Genomic DNA, 21,213 nt, shown 5'->3' on the forward strand with positions numbered 1-21,213 from the left:
AGATGAGATGCTTAATAGGATGACCTACATGGAAGTGTCTCATGGGCTTTGATGGGGAAATCTGCATGAAGACTTCGTACCCTTACCCAAGGATGGGGTGATTCCTTTGAACAGTGGCACCAAACATTTGCCAGAGAAGTCCTGAACTTGCAACGAATGGCAAGATGTTTTCAAGTGAGATATCTCAGGATTTGGAGGGTGCAAAGATGGGCAAACATGCTTATTCGTGAGGCATAGCTTCTGCATCTCAACATGCTAGCACTTGGGTTCCCCTCAGCAGGCCATGGAGTAAAAGAGGAGGGGACTAGGTACAGGGTAGAGTTCCTGCATACAAATCTGAAAGAAATTCCAGAGTTTCAGAGGTACCGGCTGGCTGAATCTGGACCAAGAAAGTGTGTTTCCTGTCTGCTCAAACCATAAAGCTCTGAGTCAGCTGGAGCTATTCCTAGAGGATTTCAGGGACTGAGAATAATGAGGGCACACAGGTGTGACATATCTCCCCTTCAACCCCAGCAGAAAGAAGAGAATCAAAGAGAAATCAGACACATTATAACATCATTTTCTCCCATTATGTGAATGGGGCTGCCTGGGAAGTACTATTTGCTCTACCCTCAACCAACTTTCAAGAGCTGCTCTCCTTTGTATCAAATTGGTTATATCCCTCCTGCCTGGTAGAAATTCAGGTAGTGTTTGTAGTTCACATATACAGCGGAACAGTTTTTAAAAAATCAAACCCAAATGCAGTATTTTCTCACCGAACGCCTTTTATGCATTTCTAGCACACACAACCATACATATTCCCAGGTCTGGAAGGTATTTCCAGCCTATATAGCAGTGGAAGAAATGTTGTGGATTGCATTAAACTTGTATCAAAAACCTAACAAACACCACACTTCTTGTACTTTATTTACACGGTAATCACGTATAATATAATACAATACAGCGTTCCATTTTCAGTGGTAGGCACTATGGGTTTAGAAAGGTCACAGCTCTCCCCCACCCTCCCCAAGTGTTTGGACATCGCACCAAAGAGAAAGAAGAGATTGTTTTTCTTTTAAATGCTACCTTGTCCCAGGGCCACAGTACTTTCCCGCTGAGCTCTGATCTAGGCTAGATACTTGCTGGGTATGGTTGATAGGACATGCTTGGGACTAAGATGCAATATGGCTATGCAGCAGGTGGAAACATCAAGAAGCCCACAAGGTGTCTTAGAGCAATCAGGTATGACAGGAATGAGTCAAAGGCTTAGATCTTCACTGGAGTTCAGACTAGTGAGGCACAAAGAAATATAACACTCATGTGGGCTGCCCTAAAGGTAAATGCCCCAGTAGGTAGGCGAGGCAATACTTGGGGCAGGGTAATCCTTTTGACAGGTAAAAATGGATGCGCTGAGAAAAGGTGCCCTTTGTTGCCAATATGGTTAGGAAGATGCGCTATATTAGGTCTTGTATAACTCTGACTTCCATGATTCAACAGATGCTGTAGTTCTGATATGAGAGCCAATGCAAACAATGTACAAACCAATGCAAACAATCTCCACCAATGCTTAGCTTCCCATACTAATTTGCTTTCTAAGTACTCATGCCCCTTCTGTATTTTCTCTTTGGTTTTTTCTAATGGGTGAGGTACCTGCTGGCAGGAACGTTTGCAGGAATGAAGCATTTTAAGCAACTACCAGACTGTTCCTGGAGAGGCAATTTTAGTGAGAGCTAATCAGTTTGCATAAACAGACATAGCTCCGTGGGGCCACAGTGATTTTCCCCAGGTGAGGACATGACCTACTATTCATGATCTGTGCTTCTAACTTGATTGTTGTAAAATTAGAGTCATCAGAAATATCCCATGTGTGCAATCCAAACTAACCAACCCAGGCTGGATGTTGACTGTTTTCAGGGACTTGCTCAAAATCAATCACCAGGCTAAAGGTTACATGCAGAAATGACTTGGCAAATAAACTGGGGAAACCTTAAACTCCTGGTAGACAATTCACAAAGAGAAGAAAAGGGCAAACTCGCCCAATGATGGTCATAAATCATTTGCCCAGCTCTTTCTGGCCTGGTTCTTATTGCTAATTGCCATCTGTCAGTGATGCCTACCTTGTGCACAACAGCCCAGCACTAGCCTTTGTTGGGATAAAGTTCATATTTTTCTTCCCATAGGGAGTCTTCACATTCCAACTGTGCTCTGCTCTAGCCCACTTGACAACCAGCATTTTTTCTTCATAATGTTCCCTTTTCCTTTGTAATTAAAAAGTGGAAAAGCAAAAGAGAGCTAGCACAGCCCTCTAAAGGCTATGAAATACACTGGATTCTTGAAATCAATCCATTCCAGCAAGCAAATGAGTTTGGAACCCATTTCAAGAAGCAAAACCGTATTTACCCTACCTACACACGAATATCCTAATCTCAGGATAAGGTCCATGCAGAAAGGTCCCTGATCTGACATCCACTCTGTCCGCCCCATGAGTACAGTGCCTACAGCTTAGAACTGGTAATGGGGTCAAAGGCAAAGAAAGCCGTGCGTCTTTTTACTCATTGTAAGCAAAAGATGTTGGTATTTAGCCTGTCATTCACATCATCCACACAGCCTCCTCCTGCTCTTTTAAACTCAGGAAACAAGACCTGAGCTAAGGATTTTATGAAATAACAGTATTCAAAGAAAGACTACTCCCAATGTCGAAAGCCCGTCTTGGGAATATTTTCTAGTGAAGCAATTGAATTAAGATTTATATTTGCTGGAAACCTCCGCAGAAGGAGAGAAAAAAAATATGTCATTTGCCGCTTACAGGGAGTAACAAATTTAGTAAGAGCAGGAAAAAAAAAGGCATCATGTTTTCAGCATAGCTGATGGAACTAAACTAAATGAGATGTTCCCGTCTCCGAGGACTTTTCCCTGGCAGTGCTGATGTCTTTAAATATTACTGGCTTGTTATACTTAACTGATGTTTTGGATGTTATTAGAGGGAGGGGTGGGTGAGAAGGCATTGCCCACAATAAGATAAAGGGACCCAAACAGGACATTACAAAAAATATTTGTGGAAAATTGGGGTAGGAGAGCAGAGTCAGGTGGGCAGCTGGAGATGCCAAGAGGCTGAGGTTTGGAAAAGGGGCTGAGATAGGTGCCCATACCCAGCTGAATATCAATGACAGCTGATTCTTCTTTCCCTGGAAGTCCTTTGAGAATCTATATTGTCCTTTCACCTATGGTTATTTTCTCTCTTCTTGAGTCCGCCTGACTCACCATACACTTAGCCCAAGCTATACACAAAGAACAGTCACTTTTCTCCTCTTCCTAACACGTGCACACTTTAGGAACTGCATTTTGGCTTTGTCTTAGCAAGGGGATATGGTAGGGGCCTGATGCTGTCTGGTCCCAAGGAAACCAGAACTGGAGCCTGGGGCCGATGGAAGAGTGGGTCATGAGACAAGCGTGGAATAATGGAATAAATTCACAGATCCCTGCTACTTCTCCCTCATTCAAGTCAAAGGCATTTGGGATTCTTGAGAAGGGCTTTTAAAGGGCCCTATGATAAAAAAAGGTGTGAACTTTGCACACATGACTGAGCGATAGGAAGAAGGGGGGTGCACATGTTGGAAGCCTTTTGTCTACAGAGATAGCTGTCAGAAAATTACGGATGGTTATAAAAGCATAGCTGGTTTTAAAGTCAGAACGGGAATTTGTCTGGAGACCTCTCTAAAATAGGAGAACAAAAGGGATTTTACATCAATCCTAAGAGGTATTTGCACAAGAGCCTTAAACGCCACTAATTCCCTTTCCACTTGAGAAAGCAAACTGCACACCTAGCCTATCTGTCGCAAAAGGAAATAAGAAGCCCAACAGACCCAGCTGTGAGAAATATTTTCTAACAGCAGCAGTGGCAGCAGCAACAGAAGCTGTCTCCTGCTAGAATTTCGCAGCTCGCTGTGTTAGTAGCCCCGGGGCTGCTCCTGGGTCTGTCCTGGAACGACACTGCTGATTGCTAAATTGAGCTTGCTGTCTTTTCCTGGACCCTACTTACCCTGGGAAGAAAGCAGAGGTGGGGGTGAAATGCCTGTGCTTCGATGTTCCTTTGGCCAATGAAAATAATTGAGAATGAAATGAATTCTAGAGGTGGGGGGTGGGTGTATAGGGAATTTTCTCAATTTATTTAAGGAAGTTTCTTTTACAGGCCCAAGCTACTTAGAGACTCTACAACAACTTGATTTCCATGTGTACTCCTCAAACCCTCCATTTGGTTTCATTTTTTTAAAGCATATTGTGAATTCTCCTGGCTGTCAGGTTCCTACTCAAGTCAGAAAAATAATGGCAGCACTGGGAGCCAAGGTGTGATGACTTGGGAGACTGTGGCTTCCCAGACAACAGTGAGCAGCCCTTTTCTTTGAACAGGAATGAAGTGGGGAGGGGCTGGCTAGATAATTCAGTGACTTTAAAATTCCTATCACTGCCACCATATGAGCAAGATGCTACACTTGGAAGAAATTTAAATGGAAATATGTTGCTTTCCCCAGAATATTCTTTGCTCTGCTGAGATGCACAAGTACCTGGGGCAGAAACTTGGGAGGTGTGATTTCTTTAAGTATAGAGACAATCTGAAGAAGCATCGCATGGCTTAAAGCAGCAGGGGCCAACTTTTTTGGCAGGCATGCCACAAACTAACCCCATACCCTCCCCTGGTGCTACTCTAATCCCTTTCTGCTGTCTGATCAGCTGCTCTGCTTTCTGCTCCCTGCCTTGTGCCCCCTGCTTGATCTGCTGCTCTCTTTTCTGCTACCTACCCTACCTGCTGCTGTGCTGCCTGACTGCTCTCTCTACCACGTGCCACACAGAGGCTGTCCAAGCCACTTGTGGCATGCAGGCTGGCCATCCCTGCTTTAAAGCAGGGGTGTCAAATGTATAACCCATGGGCTAGATCCACTCCACGTGGCCTGCCAGGCTGCCGATGGGACACATAATTTGGAGGTATGGCTAGCAGTGGGCAGATGCTGCTACAAAACCTGGGCCCCTAGTGCCCTGATGGACATGGCTTCAGTGGTAGGGGTGGCAAGCGAGGGCTGTGCTGACATGGCCCTGCTTGCCCTGTGGCTGCTTTGTCTACCAGGGCTTGCACCATCTGCCGTGGGAAGTGGGCACCTGGGCCTGTGGCTGTTTGCCTCACTGCCAGCACCGCTATGGTTAACTCCACTGGGCTTGCAGGTCTCACTGGGGCTTCCTCTGAGTTAGAGCCACGAGCGGGGCAAAATCAGGACTCAGGTCCTAAACTGGACAAAGCATTTCTCAGAAGTCCTCTGGACTGCTGCAAAGCACCCTGGGAGGTGAGGACCCCGCTTGGAAGACTGTCAGCATGCGGCTCCAAAAACTGTCACCGCCCAGCAGTTGGGGAAGATCCTGAATCACATTTTTGCTGAGATAAGTTTCAGTCAAAGCCCTGAATTGGGAGGAAGTCTGACCCGGCTTGGGGCTTGCGTCTGCTTTTCTCCTGCCATGTGGGATATCTTTCCCCATCCATCCTTGCCCTTTCTTCCCTAGTAAGGTTAAGCCATTTTTGGAATTAGAAGTGAAATGTCTATAAAAGCAAGGCAGCAGTCCATTGGAGGGAAGGGGTATTGCGAGGATCCCCTCTGCTTTACAACAGCTGTCTGCAAACGAGGGGTCATAACCCCAGGTGGGATCTTGGCCCACATGAGTGGGGATGTGTGCTCCATGGACTTCCCAATTCCTCTAAGCCTGCAACTAGGCTTAAGGAGTTAGCGCAGCTCAGCTGCTCTGTGGTAACTGTCCCGATATGCTCACAATTTCTCCCCGGTAAGTGAAAGCAAAACTATGGCAACTTGGCCCTGTTTCAATCAGGGGTAAACGACCTCAGTTTAGCTCTCTCTTTCTGGGTGCATCTACATGAGCTGACTAATTAGCTGTGCTGTAAAGTGTCTGCATCTACACGTGTGGGCCTAGTAGAGTGTAGTAAACTAATAAACACCGCTGTAGGGTAGTACTTGTAAATACAAGTGCTGTTATTTACTGTGCAGCAACACACCTGGAGATGCTGATAGAGTTGGCTTGGGCACGAGGGTGTTTCAGCGTGGGGGCTGCCTGCCAGCTAGCCCTGCACTGGAGTACCCTCATGGCCCAGCCAGCCCCTCTGCAGCACGTTGAGCCGGGTTGGAGCAGCCAGACTCCCCGGACCCCTTCCCAGCTGGGACGACTCCAGCCCGGCTCAATGCGTTGCATTCCCAGGCTCACATTCAAACGCAGCACCTGGGAGCAATAAATTCCAGCATGATACACTCCAGAGTTAGTTGCTTTGAATTAATTGCACTTGTAGATGCGCATATTGTGGGTTAAGAGTGGGAATGGGGATGTTCACAAGGAGCAGCTGGGGCTGTTGTTAAATCCCAAACCTTTGTTAACTGTGGGCACACAACCTGTTACTGGTCTATGGGGTTTAATGAAACGCTAGCCCTGCGAGTGAGGTTCTGAAAGAAAATGTTTCGGGACTGCTACTCCAGAATTAAAGTTAAGCAACAAGCAAACAGGGTCGGGGACACTGAGATCTGCAACGACACTGCTCTGAGTTACTAGCCTGCAAATTTTGCGTGCCCCCCGCTCTTTTCCTATGCCTTCCCCGGGGCGCGCTGGCACCCTTGAGAACGGTGGGAATGGAGGCTTCCTAATGCCCCTGCTTTTCAAACCACAGCCTTGTCACAAAAAAAGAAGAAACAGAAAAAACCAAACATGCCAGATTTTTAGAAGCAGCCTCAAAATAAAATCCACCCAGGCAGGCTGCATAAATGAAAAAAACCCAGAATAAATTAAAATGACATCAAAATAAAATAAAAGCAAATGAAGTGCCACTTCATGCTTTGGAATGCTGTTTTCTGCAACTCTGGGAAGAGGGAGCGTTTTGATTTTACATCAGATCACTGACAAACCACGGCTCTAGAACTCTTTTCAGTTTGTTGCGTGTCATGTGAGTATATTATTTTCATTCCTCCCACACTTTCAGAGGAAAACAAAAAAAACGCAAACTGAAAAAGGGTTTATAGAATTTCAAGCAATTAGGCGTCGAGAAACATTATTCTCCGTGACATTTGTGTCTGTGCGTGTGTATCGAGTATAAAATTATGAGCTAACATTTGAAAAGACAGCAATCTATAGGCAATGAATTTTCAAAAAGAGGAAAACTGTACAGAATTATTTCAAAGGCTTATACTTGACAATTATACATATTTTATGAGGCAGTTATGCAGCCGACCCCTTTGTTTAATTCATTGTCTTATGGATGCAGTATTTCTATTTTACCAGACAGGATATACTAAACTGATCTAAATATTGTGGTTTAAAAAGCATCATTTACCACCCAACAGATAACAATGGCACTGCATAGCTGTTTAATGCTCCATTTTGTTAACTCCTCCCTTTATCAAGTGATTCTGTACATGGCTCCAAGCCAAGAATCAAACAGCTACAGTTACAATATTTGTCAAGTATTTGGCACAGCGGAGTTTCTCTGATGGACTGGGTGTTTTTCTTTTTTTTGTCTTTGCCCTTATTGTTGCTGAACATCATTTAATGCTGTGCATAAATTACAAATGCACATGTAAAGTTAGTCAACTGGAAGAAGTCTTTTACTCCCAGCTCTTAACTGCCTAGATTAGAGCAAGGTCTGCTGAAAAGGTACTGAGCACAACTGGCAGTTTAACCTTACTGTTTCATTGCGCAGTGTTTGATGTGTCCATTGCCAGCAATGGACAAGACTCAGGAAAAATCAGCCACTCTTTGAACTGCAGGAAAGCTATAGCCAGTGTTGAGTTGGACGTGCCAGGTAACTTCTTTGTTTTCAGGCTTACAACAGCCTCAAAAAGACAGACAAAAAGAAAAAACAACAACAAAAAAACAAACAAAAAACCCAAACACCAGACCAAAACTGGTTTCATGAACAATGCTAACCCTTAAAATGCTTCTGACATTAGAAAGGTGGCTCATTTCAGTTTGTACTTGGGGGAAATATATTAAATGTTGCCACAATGTATTGCTTAACGGTAGGAATGTCCCAAACAAAAAAAGGCCGTGCCATAAACAGCTTGATCCAATGCCCACTGCAGTCAGTGGCAAAACTGCCTTTGAGGTCAGTGGGCATTGCACAAGAGCCTAATTAAAATACATATAGATTCTCTCTCTCTCTCTCTCTGTATATCTATCTATCTATCTAGATAGACAGACAGACAGACATATAAAAATACATAAAAGCCAATTCTTCTTCCAGGTCTGTGCCAGCAACTCACATAACATCTAGTTGGGATTTTAAAGACTACTCAATGTTGGCCACATCTGATCACATTTTAAAATATCACCCTTTCACAGGAACCCTGTATGCAAATCTAAGGGCAAAATCTGGCCCAGAGGAGGCCAGATTCTGCAACCTTTACTCACACAAGCTGCTCCATTGAAATCAAAGGGACCTCTCATGCAAATAAAAATTGTAAATAAGAGTTGCAGGTTGGGACTGACATGTTCTCTCCCCCCTCCTCCCCCCTCATGCACACACATGTACACGCTCGCTCTCTTTAACATTAAAGAACACTCCCACCCCTTCAAGTTCTAAATTGCAAATCATATATACAGACCTTTAAAAACTGGAGAGCGCATAAACAAAGGGTCTCTCCATATGTATATTCACTGAGTCACATGTATTATGAAAAAATTATTATGTAAATCTTCATGTTGTCCTAGAAGTATCCGACTAGTAGTTATTTTTATACAGACACAGTGCTTTCACTCTCTTTCTCATTTATAATACACTGTAAGCCCTCAGTGGTATTACAGTGCACCAGAATGAAGACATGAAATGCAGTGGGGTAACTGAAAACCTTGAATAAATTTATATTTTTGGTGTACTGAAAAAGAAACAGGAAGATAATGCAATCGGTATCATAAATTCCCCTTATAGAAAACTGTCAATGATTTAAGGGTTAACATAGATTTGAAAATATTTAAAAAAAACTCTCATCAGAGGATTACACAGACAAAATATCTGGAATGCATCCCCTTCTAAAAACGACAGAGCTTTTGGCAAGTGTAAGCAAATGACTTGCCCTTTACATTGGGTTTCATAGATCTGAGCCCAGCCATTCACAGAGGACCAAAATCTGAGACCCATGAGTTGGTCACTGCTGAAAGGGCACTGAGACCTTTGCCCACGAGGTGCAACCTGGGGGTAGTGTTTCCAGCAGTGTTCAAGGTATTTAATATGGAATCATGGCTGGTGACAGAGTGTAAATAGTTGATTAACTCCAGCACTGTTCCCTCTTTGACATTGCTGAGAGAGTGCGCTGGGTTTGAACAGCACCCAGACTGGCTAAGCCTTTAGTCCATATTGCAAAGGTGACAGGGCTGCATATATCCTGAACAGCACACAGTGCCACAAATGCTTATCTTGGAATTGCCATTGCTTGCTTGCTTCTTCTTGTCTTGTGCCCAAGAAGGTCCATCCACTGAGCTCTCCAATGAAACACTGGATTTGCAGCTACTGATGCCCTTGCAGCTGTTTCCATCCTGGAAGATCATACCATCATTGAAGGGGCTGGTACCCAGCCATCTTGGGTTTATGTTTTCTCCATCATTCCTGCAGGATTTCAAAGATGATCCCATTCAAAGATTTTGATACTCTGAATCTCACCTAGGTCTGATTTTGAGAAAAGGACAAAAAGTTTCCTGTGGGTTTTTTTTTATTTTAATTTTTCCTCTCTTTTTTTAATAAAAAGGACCCTTATATTAATATAGAGTTCATCCATCCTTAGTCACTATAAAACAGACTCCATATTTTCACACCATTCGTGATCTTCAAGATTATAGATAAATTTTGTCCTATGTGACTGGTTAGGGGGCACAGAGTCCCGCCCCAGATTGTCTAGGGTGAGAGTAGAGGCAAAGAACTCACTAGTGCTAAGCCCACCTTCGTGGTTCTTGATGTACCGCTTATAGTTTTTCCTCAAGCACTGCCAGGTGGTTGTATATAAGATGAACGCGAAAGATTTCAGCGCTATCGCAATGCTAACATACAGGTATCTATAGACAACGTTGTCATACAGTGCACAAGCTCCTTGCTCGCCACAAAACGTGCTCCAGAACAGACATGTTGAGTCAATTCCAGCCCCAAAGATCAAGGGAGGTGGGATAAAACCTGTTAAGATAAAAGAGACATTTAATGGTGTCATGCCGCTCATAATAAAGATGTCTTGGAGGTAGTAATGGAAACTGGTATCCTTTATTAAGGCTCATGGACAAAGACAGACCTTTGGTTCGGACTAGTTCCTAAATTCCTAAACAAACTAACCTTACCTGGACCCATCACCGCACATGACCTTCTGGACTCAATCATTAGGGAAAGGTTGCCTATCTATATCACAAATGTCCCAATTCATGTTAAGTGTTTTGTATTATACTTCGAATCTGCTGTTTTCCTGGGAAGGTCAATGACACAGTTTATCGAAGAGGAAGAAGAGTTACAGGCCTAAAGCAGAGCTCTGAGTCTAGATACAGACTTCTCCACATTTCACAGCATTCACAGTGAGAGGTTTGTCAGAGCTCCTTGCAATGCAATGCTCAGATCCAGATTTGAATTCTCTCCTGATTCGTGTGTGTGTGTGTGGGGGGGGGTGTCCTGATCCTGGATATAAGGAAGAGACTATCCTCCTTATAAGTGCTATGGACTTGAAGGAAAGTGACTCCATCATTATCATTATCCCATAAAGTACCCTATCTTTCTCCTTTACTGCAGGTAACCAAGAGGACTTTCTCCTTCGCTGCAGGTAACCATCAACTGACAATTCCTGACTGTAGCTTACACCACTGCCATGATCTTAAACAGAAGCAAAGCATTAGCTCTCATACAACCAACAGAAGCAATAAGGTCTTCAGTTTCTTCCTTTATACCTGGACTCCAAACTTACATCATCAGCAAGAGATCTTTAATCCTGAAAAGATCCACCAACTCTTTACAAATGAGAGGCACCTTGACAGGACATCTAACCCCACCACTGGGGGTATAAATTGGTCCTTGCACACCTAAACAGTAAACACTGAAGAATCAGCATAGCTTTCTGTTAGGGCTGGGAGGGAAATCAAATGGCTACCTACTTGTGCAGGAGAGGGAGTAGGCCCAGGAAGGATGCTGCGTACAGAAAGGAACCAAGATATCCCAGAGGGTGGAAAGCAACACATATCTAATACTGATCAAAAAGCACCACTGCTAGGGGTTAGGGCAGGGTTTGGGAGCCTATACATGTGCAGCAAGGTAATTACAGCGTGTCCGAGCAGACTCGATTAATCAAGTCTGCTGGAGCATGGTAATTACTGTGCTCCAGCAGACTCCAGTGTCACGTGTATCAGCGTCCCCATGCTGAAAAATGGCAACGGGGCACTTTAACTAAAGCTCATTCAACAAGCTTTAGTTAAAATGCCCCCACCCTCACCCCTTTAGTTAACGTGCCCCCACCCCACATGCTGATATATGTGACACCCTGGGAACTTTAATTACAGCAGCTCTTGGAGCCGCTCTAATTAAAGTGCCCAGGCATGTCTATAAATGACCGAAGTGCCTTAATACCACTGCAGGGCAAATTTAAGGTTGGCTGAAATCACCTCTTAACTGGGGCTTTGCCCAAGAAGACCCAGTTTCTAGATACTGTGCTGACTAGATATGCAGGGAGAGAGACATGGGCTGCAGTATCTAGGGCAGGGTGACAATGAATTAGAGATCAAGTTTCATTATTTACCATGGAGTTCTTGGCTTAAATTGAGATGCCTTTCTTTAGTTTGTCATGAATGTCACTGCTTTGCTGTATGACAAGATATTCCAGGAGGACAAATAATTTGCTTGCCTTGTCCTTTGCCTCTGGGAAGTGAAACCTCTTTATTTTGCTTTGGTAATGACTAGAACTCTGCAGAATTTGTCTGATCTTTTTCAAAGGCTAATACAAGCCGGAGATGGGCATGGCTATGTCAGCTTTCAGTATCTTACCAGTCATTAATACCAGGAACATAGCAAATAAAAACAGATGATGCGGAGGGAAGAGATTTCCTTCATTAAATGTACTAGTTTTATACATCAAACATGAAGTGTGGATATGCTCTGAAGCACAACTGCATCTAGCTCCCTGCTTTTTGTTTGTTTCCAGATTAAGTTGGGCTTGTTTACAAGGTAAAAACTGATTTTCCATTCTTCTTCTTCTTCTTTTTTTTTTTTTTAAGAAAGGAATTGCAGACAACTGCAAAGTCAACTTGGGGCTTGAAAATCCAGCGGGGCTCTCACTGCGGCACTCCCAGCACTCTGCTAGTGGTAAAACCCAGATATGGTCTGAATGAGAAGCTGTGATCTGCACACACGGGGAGCTTGGGGGTAATCTTGGTCAGGATCTGAACCTGAGAGTTGAGTCCCACCTTCTTTCATAAGCTTATTAGGGTTAAAAGGGCAAGGCTATGGTTCAGAGACAAATGGCAGCTGACTCACAGGGGTGTGGAGTATTCAATCTCCATCGGCTTTCCTTGGCATTCTAGGTTCTTTGAAAATCAAGCAGGTTTGGGGATGAGGTGAGCTGCTTTATCCTCGATTGTACAGATTGCAGTATTCCCCTTGGGGTGCACAAAGGCACCAGTCCAACACCCACAGAGCTCAGTGGACTTAGCACTCAATGGACAACTCTCCTGGACTTCAAGGGGAGCTTGGCCAGGCACCACTGGAGCAATATCTGTGCTCTCCCAAGTGTTATCACTGACAGTCCAAATAATGCTTTCCCACTGAAGCAGTACATTTTCTGGGGTTCTCACAAGAGGGGAGAGGGATGTGTTTAATGGGTCCCAGATGGGTAAGGGGGAGAGCTGTGACTACACAGAGATCTCTAAGGAAGATAGCAGTGAACGATTTTCAGCCCTAGCAACAAGCTGGCATCGGTTACTTCTTTAGGCCTATTCCCATGAGTAAAAGAGTTAGACATCTAGAACATAGCATAGACTTGACACTGCAAGGAGGTCTACAGCAGTTGCCTCTGTGGGCCCCAATGTCCATATCCAAGGACAAGCCTTTGGTATATCACACTGAGCAAAACACATGAGCTGGATTTAAAATAAGAAGTGCAGAAACACCACTGTGAACTGGATACTTCACTGGGACAAACTGCAAGGAAAGTATGAAAACTTGTTCAGGATCTTGTGGGCATGCCTCCACCTGTTTGCCATTCCAGACAGGCACAGTCAATGTTGCCATTTGCTCAGACAATCAGGATAGAGGTATTGGGCATATTTGCTAAGATGGGCCTGAGCTGGTTTCCCAACCTCCCCAACTATAGGGGACTGCTTACATCCAAGCTCCTAGCTCAGGTCCTTTCAACTATACCCATACATGAAGGTAAGAGATGTTATTAGGAAAAAAATCTCCATATCAGAGCCTCTTACACAGTAGCTGCTGCTTTTCAATACCCTTGGGGCTCCAATGGCATGGCTTCAGATGCTCTTCTAAGAGACTGCAGTAACACTTTTATACCGCAACATTAATATGCTGCTCTCTCTCAGAAGAATTCCTATGGAATAAGATAATACATCCAAGAGGATACCAGGAGAATTCAGCTGTGTTTCATATTATTACAGTGACTATTAAAGAGATTCAATCATGCTTTACTTCTTATTGCAAAAGCGTTGCAGAGTGCTGCTCTGTGTGTGTGTGTATACACACACACACATTTTAGTGCAGAAACTGCAGGGCTGTTTAAAGAAGCTGCCTCTGAAATCTATTAACTCAGACTGCACCTCCGGATCTCATTCCTCAGATATTTAATACTCTCTTTGGTTCAAGAAGCAGCTATTATCACTCTCTTCTTAAGTTTAAGCTTAAAGGTGAACTGAAAAGCTTTTAAAATAAATCAGTCAAGCTAGTCTCAAACCTAAAATTGTTCAGGGCAAGATTTGGATACCCTTATTCACAGTGAGATCTGAGCAGTACCTTTCTCTTCATTATCCATGCACAGTGTCTACAAGTGTTGATATCCTCCAGAATGTATCATCTTACTCCATAGGAAATCTGCTGGGATAGAGTGGCGTACTGATGTTTCACTGTAAAATCACTGCTGCTGTGCCCATGGGAATGCTGGTAGAGTAAGCCGTTGTTCAAGGTGAGTATGGGTGGCAGATCCTAGCCCTGATGGAATAGTATATGGAAGCAGCCCAAAACCCATTGTGTATCTTAAATAATACAAGTTGGTAGCAAAAACTGCAAACACCTTGATGTAAGGAAAGTACAATCAAAAAGTGTCTTCTTCCCTGGCTTACCTGCTACGCCCTGAGTTAGAATTCTGAATTCAACTTGTGAGAGCCGAGGGCACGACATGAATCAGCAAAAGGAAATACTGCGCTTAAAGGGACTGAGCAAAGCCCGTGCGGGTCAACTGGGAGACTCCTATTAACTCCCCAGGCATTTAGATGAGATGTCTAGAGCTTGTGGCATGTCCTCTGCTTCCCTGATCATGGAGGAAGGTGTTGTGCTTTTGATAAGCCAGCATTTTTCAGGCCTTTCACCAGTAATGAAAGATTCCCAGGGACTTCAACAGAAGTTAGGCTGGGTTCCCGTGGTCAGAAGTCTCACTAGCTGGGGAGGAAAATGTGATTCCTTTTCTTATCCAAGGTGGCATATCAGACTGTGGGATACTTCACCCCTCCCTATGAAAGAAAACAGGCAGCCCTGGAGAAGGCCAATGGACCAAGCAAGCAAATCATTAGCTAACAGGGAAGAAACAAGTGGCCAAATCCCAGGATGCCATGTGAGAACTGAGGGGTTTCCACCTGACATCACATGGAGTACAATCTTCTTCCTCCCACAGCCACACTGGTTAGGATGCACACATGTTAAACTCCATTGCACGTACCCTTTGTGCAACTCAAACTGGCTGTGTCTGCACGAGACGCTGACTGCGCAGTAACCGGCATTACTGTGTAGTACTAGCATCCCTGCATGGCTTTTTGGTGACACTGACTGCAGTAGCTTGTCACTCATCATGCTTCATGCCACGTGATGCTACTGCGCAGTAAAAATGAGCTACTGAGCAGCCAGCGTCTCATGTAGATGAAGCCACTGGGTCTGGTTCTGATGCCTCTACCCAGGTTTTCACGTACAGACCAGCTGGATTGCAACTTACTCAGCGGGTTCTCCTTTGGGCCTTCAGGTCTGGGGCGCAGTCTGGCTGACTGAGCTGAGCAGCAATTTCACACGCAGAATAAGTGCAAAACATATGAGTGAGACAGGTCCACATGTGATGGATTGGACAAAGTCATCTAACGCGGTCCAAGGCAAGGCTTTGAGAAATTCAAGCCTTGCCTTTATGACCTCTCCCCAACAGTCATCCCTTTCAATATGTGTGGGAGGGAAAATCTGCAGGCAAAGGCATAACATTTTCCCTTTAATTCAGCCACGAGGAAACATGCACTGGTCCAGTCTGGCCAAATGTATTTTAATGGGAGATTAAGCCAGGAGACAGCATAGAGGTTCAGCTGGGGTTTTTAGCCCCCTTCTGTTTTCCTCCCTCAGAGTCCATAGACAGGGCTGCTGCACAATGTGCTACAAAGCTCCTCTCCTCAAATTATCATGAAAGCATTTATCCCCCGTGGTTCGGCAGTACAATAAAGGAGTAATTTCACAAGCGGCTGACATGTTAATAACAACTACGGAGAAGGAACTGGTTGTGGGGGGTGAGGGATTGTTTCTCACTCAATGCTGTGATTTCCTCCATTAGCACAATCAAAGTGGCAGGGAAGGCAGGTGCCATTCCCCTTGGAGGACCTTCTGTATCAAAGGAACATGTCTGAGAAAGGTCTCGGGTTTCCAGTTCCACCAAGTGACAGGCTCTGACAGGGTTTCAGCCTCCAAAAGGGTTGCATGGAGGGAGCTGGTAAATACTTACCCCTTGATGGGCAAATAAACATTCAGTTCACTTTTAAGTACAGAGGGGAAGGGAAAAGAAATGATTGCACCTACCTAGTAGACGGAGAAGCAGGAAGAGCACCCCCAAAGCATAGGATTTCAGTTCAGGGCTCACGGTTCTGTATGGAGGAGAAAGGTAGGTAATGAAAGTGATTCTTATCACACTGCTTTAATTAACACACCCCAGAGCTATGCTTTGCTGTCAATCAGGATGCCACTGTCACCTCTTCAGAAAATCATTATAGTGGTTTTTTTTTTTTTCCTTTTTGCTCTGACTGCCTACAGCCTGAAAAGTAATTGCAACTGCAGCTGTGTGATAGGTTCAGGAATTTAGCTGCACTGTTAATAACAGCTGCTAATCTTGTCATTGAAAAGGGGGAAATGCAAATCCCATCCCAGCAAATCATCATCTGCAGAATCACAGCATTGCTTCGGAGGCTCTGGACACAGTGAATTGGCAGGTTAGAAGCCAACAACAAGCATTGCATTATAACTTCACAGGGGAACGCGAATGAAAGAGCAGGGAGGACAAAAGACCAGAGACCAAGGCAGATTATTAAATCAACCAGGCCAGCAAGGGTTGATACACTGACCTGCCTACGTGGGATACGGTGTGTGAAGGCGAGATTACTTTTGGGACTGGTTTTAAATTCGGAAGGAAATGGCCCAGGTTAATCACATCCTTTACTTGGAATGAAACCTGCTCTATCTGATGGGTAGTGTAACTTCACTAATTCACTCCTCATTTGTTTAATTCGCATGACGTTGCAGCCTGAAGCCATTCAATGGCGTAGGCCTACTAAACTAATTGAATGTCACACGGGATTAATCTGGTTATAAGCACATACTCTCTTATATGGTGTTTATGTTTTTTGGCACATAAAAGGCTTAGGAAAGCAGGGCAGGGATGTCAGATAAAAGGCCCCACCAGAAAGAGAAACTTAAGGGTATGGACACGTGAGCAAAACTGCATGAGGTCAATAAGGCTATGAATTTATGATTGTCAGCTACTTTGCAGTAACTGGTCCTGTATATGCTCTTGCCCCTCGGCCATTGTATGTGGCAAGACATTTTGCATTTTCCCTAGGGTAAGAATGTACACACTAGAAATGGGTCTGGAATAGCTAACACTACATTTCACACTCTAGTTTTCCTAGTGGTTATTGGTTTATGTGACCATACCCTGAAAAATATGCCCTACACCCACACTCTTCTATTAACATTTTCCAAAGTTTATAAATATATTACTCAAGGCACCTGTGCTCACAGTGGGACCTCTATGTATATGTATGATGGGAGGGAATTAGACAGCATTGAATCCATTGCTACTTCTGACAGCTGTCAAAGATAAGAGAGGATCTTTTGATCATCGGGTCTGATCCTCCTGAATATCACAGGCTGTATACTATCAACTCCATAATTTCTGCATCAAGACTATAACATTTTGGCTGAACAACAGCACTGGTTTTTAAGGGACATAGAGCCTTGATTTCAAGACTTGAAATGATGGAGAATCTATCCCATCTCCTTAGAAATGGACTCCAATAGTTAAAGGCTTGAGAGGGGGGAAAGATGGGAAGCGGGGGACCAACAAACTTCACGGTACTCAGTTTCCTTACTTTTTTTTCCCAAAGAGCTGGTGAAAATTTTTCATTTGGAACATCTGATCTTACGAGGTCTTATACGGTCTCTTCCAGGCCTAATGTCTATGAAATCTAGCCAAATGACTTTCTAAAAATACTTTTAATATATTTTTCAGTAAAAAAGCCTGAAGCTTCATTTTTTCCATTGATTTCTTTTTTCAAGAATGATTTTTTTCGCCCTGTGAAACCCAGGAAAATGCTACCCCCTAGCTCTGATACTCACCCCTTTCCTCTGACTGCTCTTATATACAGTACTTAAAGCCTGCAGCAGCTCCCACTGAAGTCAATGTGAATTTTGCAACAGAAATAAATAAGTAGCCAATTAGGCTTTCAGTGCATTAACCCTTAAGGGCACAAACTGGTCTTAATTTCTGTCTGGGTGACACTGACACCTCTTTGGAGAACTGATAAATAATAACAATAATGCCAGAGGGCCTTGGACAAACAACTGAGATTTCCTTTATTTATAGTGTTCAAAGCCTTATTAAAATGTCTTTGAGTGACATGATCTTCTCCCTCCTTTGTAGCCTTGTCTCCCACAATCTCCTTCGTTATCACTCAAAAGCAATGTAAGTGGCTCCAGGCTGTGTCTAAAACGTTAATCCCTTAGATTGCACCGTGGCCATTCAAACCAGACTTCAGTGCATGTACAAAGTCAGGTGTCCAAGTGTGGCTGTCTGAGTCTGCCTCTTTCTAGGCCAAAGGAAAATACCTCTTTTCCTCAGCTGCAAAACTAATCAACTCTCAGAAAGACACGGCTTTGTTTTAACTTGCCCAAATAGGTAGAGAGTTCAAATCTCAAAGCCAGAAGCATCTCACACATATATGTATGGTGAGATTGGTTTCTGGACCTTGTTACTTAGAAACTGCAGCATACCCAGAACATCAGGCGAGACGTGGAAAGCTGCAGATTGTCTGAACATTTGTTATCAAAATTGGCAGTTCTGGCAGGAATATAGTTATGACTTTCTGTGTGTGAATTGTCTATCTGAAAGGCCTGTGAAATTGAAGTTTTTTAACATCTTTTTTTTCTCTTGTGTTCTCTTTCTTGCCTGGCCACTGGTCTGTCTCGCTTGAAGATGCACCTTAAGATGACTTCATTCAGAGTCCTACAAGTGCTGGTAATTTCCCTGAACAAAGAACCCTTCAAGCCTCAAATTACATTTGCCACAATATTTATCACTGGAAACTTGATTTCCTTTTAGCTACCATAGATGCAAAGAGAGAAATGAACTAGGAGGTAGAATATCTCAGTTTAGACCCTGCAGGAAAACATGGCCTCATATGGCTGATCTGTCTGAGACCCACTCAAGACTGTTTCTAACAGATCTTATTGATTGAATTTTATTGGAATTTTCTAGGCTGCAGACTGGATCTGCTTATTTTGCCTCAGGTATTATAGGCTGTGAGTGATGACCTGGACAGACCCCATAACTCCAAATAAAAGGGAGGTTTCAATGCGTATGTGTATGAGAGTGCATTTGTTCTGCATGTGAATATATGTTTGCAGTCACAGATGTTCCATACAATGCACTAAACGTAACTAAAAAATTGCTTTTGTTGCTGTTGACATATTGGGCCAAATCCAGCAGGGACCTAAACACCTCTCATTGTCCCTAACATTTTAACTTCTGCTGATGTACATGTTGACCGAGACTAGCTCATTTAGTCCATCCTTGGGTCTCTTTTGTTTTCACATGTTCCTAAAACATCTTCATGAAGCTACACCTTTCAGCTATTGCGTGGCTTCCATTCTGCCACCTTACTGATTTTAGCATTAAAATCTTTAGCCCCTGTGAAAAGGACCAAAACAGAACTTTTCTCATCCCCGTTCCTTTTCTGCGTGGCTGTGTCAGAAGCCCAAGCCTTCTCTACCTCACCCCTTCCAGCACCATTTTTCCTACCTGTACATACTCAGGTTGCCTCAGGTCCATTCGCCAAGTCAGTATTATACACTGAACTTGGGGGAATCCTACCAGGGCTGAACGTGCCACTGCTGAACGTAACAGAGACCTGAAGAAACAAAGGAATTGACCTGCACACCTGAATTCATGCACTGGAGACCAGGCATCCAAGAAGGATCTGCCCCCCTTTAGATATCTCATGAAGTGGCCAGATTTTCAGAAGACCCCATCATTCAGCAGCTCCCAATCTTCACAGAAAGTTGAGCTCTTTTGCAATTAAAGAATTATTTTTTGCAAAAAATATTGTTCTAATAAAAGATATCATTTCTACTAAGAGTCCTGATTGCTTCTTTTTGGTGTCTACTGGGGAGCTAAGCGCTTATTAAGCGGCATGGGTTTTGATGATCTGAGCCTCCGTCTTGTAACACAAATTGACTCCAGAGGCAGTGCTGATTTGCAGAGTTCACAGTTTATCAGCATAGTACTAATGTACTGCTTGGTCTCGATTTATAGCCGAAGTTAAGCTATGTTTAGTTTTATTATTTTCGCATTTATATGAACTGTGGTACTGGAGGTGAATGCATTTTTTGAATTTTTATAATGTGATTAGTAATAGTCAACAGAGTGAATACTACTTAAATGTCAGGGATGCCTGGGCCAGTCAATGGCTATTCACAATTCAGAGAAAGCCCTGGCTGGCAGAAGGGAAGTTAATCTCTGAGAATTTGCATTTGGGATGGCTAAGCATATCCATCAGCCAGAGAGGCAGTGATACATATTTGGGCAGAACTGTCAATCCCAGGCAACCATGGTTTACATTTCAAAGGGGGGAAGCCTTTAGCAAGGGGGAACCATTTGCAGAAGCTGGACATCTGAAGGGAATAGCAAGCAAATACTGATATTTCTCACCTTTGAAAAGGATAAGAGAGGGATGACACCTTTTGTGAATGACTGTTAGCTAAGGAAATTGGATTGGGGGCTATCTGGCTGGGAAGGTGTAAATATTCTGACATGTCTTAGATATAATTGTAAATCAGCAATGCCACCTGGCCTGACAGGCAGATGCATGTCTTCTGGAGAGCAGCTCATCTGCATAACACAGACATGCTCCTCAAGAATTGAACAGAATATACACGAGTGAATAAGGTGACGGTCCTTAAGGGATGCCTTGGGAGAAGCTTCTTTGCTAAAGATCTTTGAGTGGTTTAGTCCCCCAGCTGGCAGACCTGGGATAACCACTATGTCAAGTTGAGAAGCTATTTCCAGGGAAATACTCCATCAGGAGAGAGCTATACAGTTACCTGGGCCAAGAAAGAGGTACTGCATTTTAGTAAAAGGAGGAGGGTGAGATTCTTCTCCGATGTTGTGGGGGTTATTTCCTTGTATTCAATTTGTACAACTTCCAGTTGCATGTTTATGTGATTGATCTTGCTTGAGGGATAAATCTTTTTGTTGTTTCATTTACCTTACTGCTTGCCTCTGGTAAAGCTGATTTGCAGAGCAATTGATAGGTAGCTCTGCGTGGAAGAGAGGACCGATAATTTTGTACAAACCACAGGATTATACCTCATAAACTGGCAAAACTTCCTCTGCTAGAGCTGCAGGGCCTGGACTGAGATGGACAGAGCTACTGGAGGTAAGATGCAATGTGAGGGGCAAATCTTAGTTAGTTTTCAAGCTTCACAACAGTGGAGGGAGGTTGGGG

General features: G+C 43.7%; 1 protein-coding gene across 1 annotated transcript in view; it reads right to left on the reverse strand.

Annotated features, from left to right (window-relative positions):
- Window positions 1-1,518: 1,518 nt before the first annotated feature.
- The window catches only part of SLCO3A1 (solute carrier organic anion transporter family member 3A1), a 207,803-nt gene continuing 188,108 nt past the window's right edge, over window positions 1,519-21,213 (reverse strand). The window contains exons 9-10 of the mRNA XM_090028581.1: window positions 16,016-16,080; window positions 1,519-10,177 (exon numbers count right to left, since the gene is read on the reverse strand). Of these exons, the coding sequence (XP_089884707.1) occupies window positions 9,798-10,177; window positions 16,016-16,080 (445 nt within the window). The 3' untranslated portion in view covers window positions 1,519-9,797. The remainder of the gene's footprint in view (window positions 10,178-16,015; window positions 16,081-21,213) is intronic.

Source organism: Crocodylus siamensis, chromosome 15 (genome assembly GCF_052110815.1).
Source record: "Crocodylus siamensis isolate JL-2025a chromosome 15, ASM5211081v1, whole genome shotgun sequence".
Lineage (NCBI taxonomy): Eukaryota > Metazoa > Chordata > Crocodylia > Crocodylidae > Crocodylus > Crocodylus siamensis.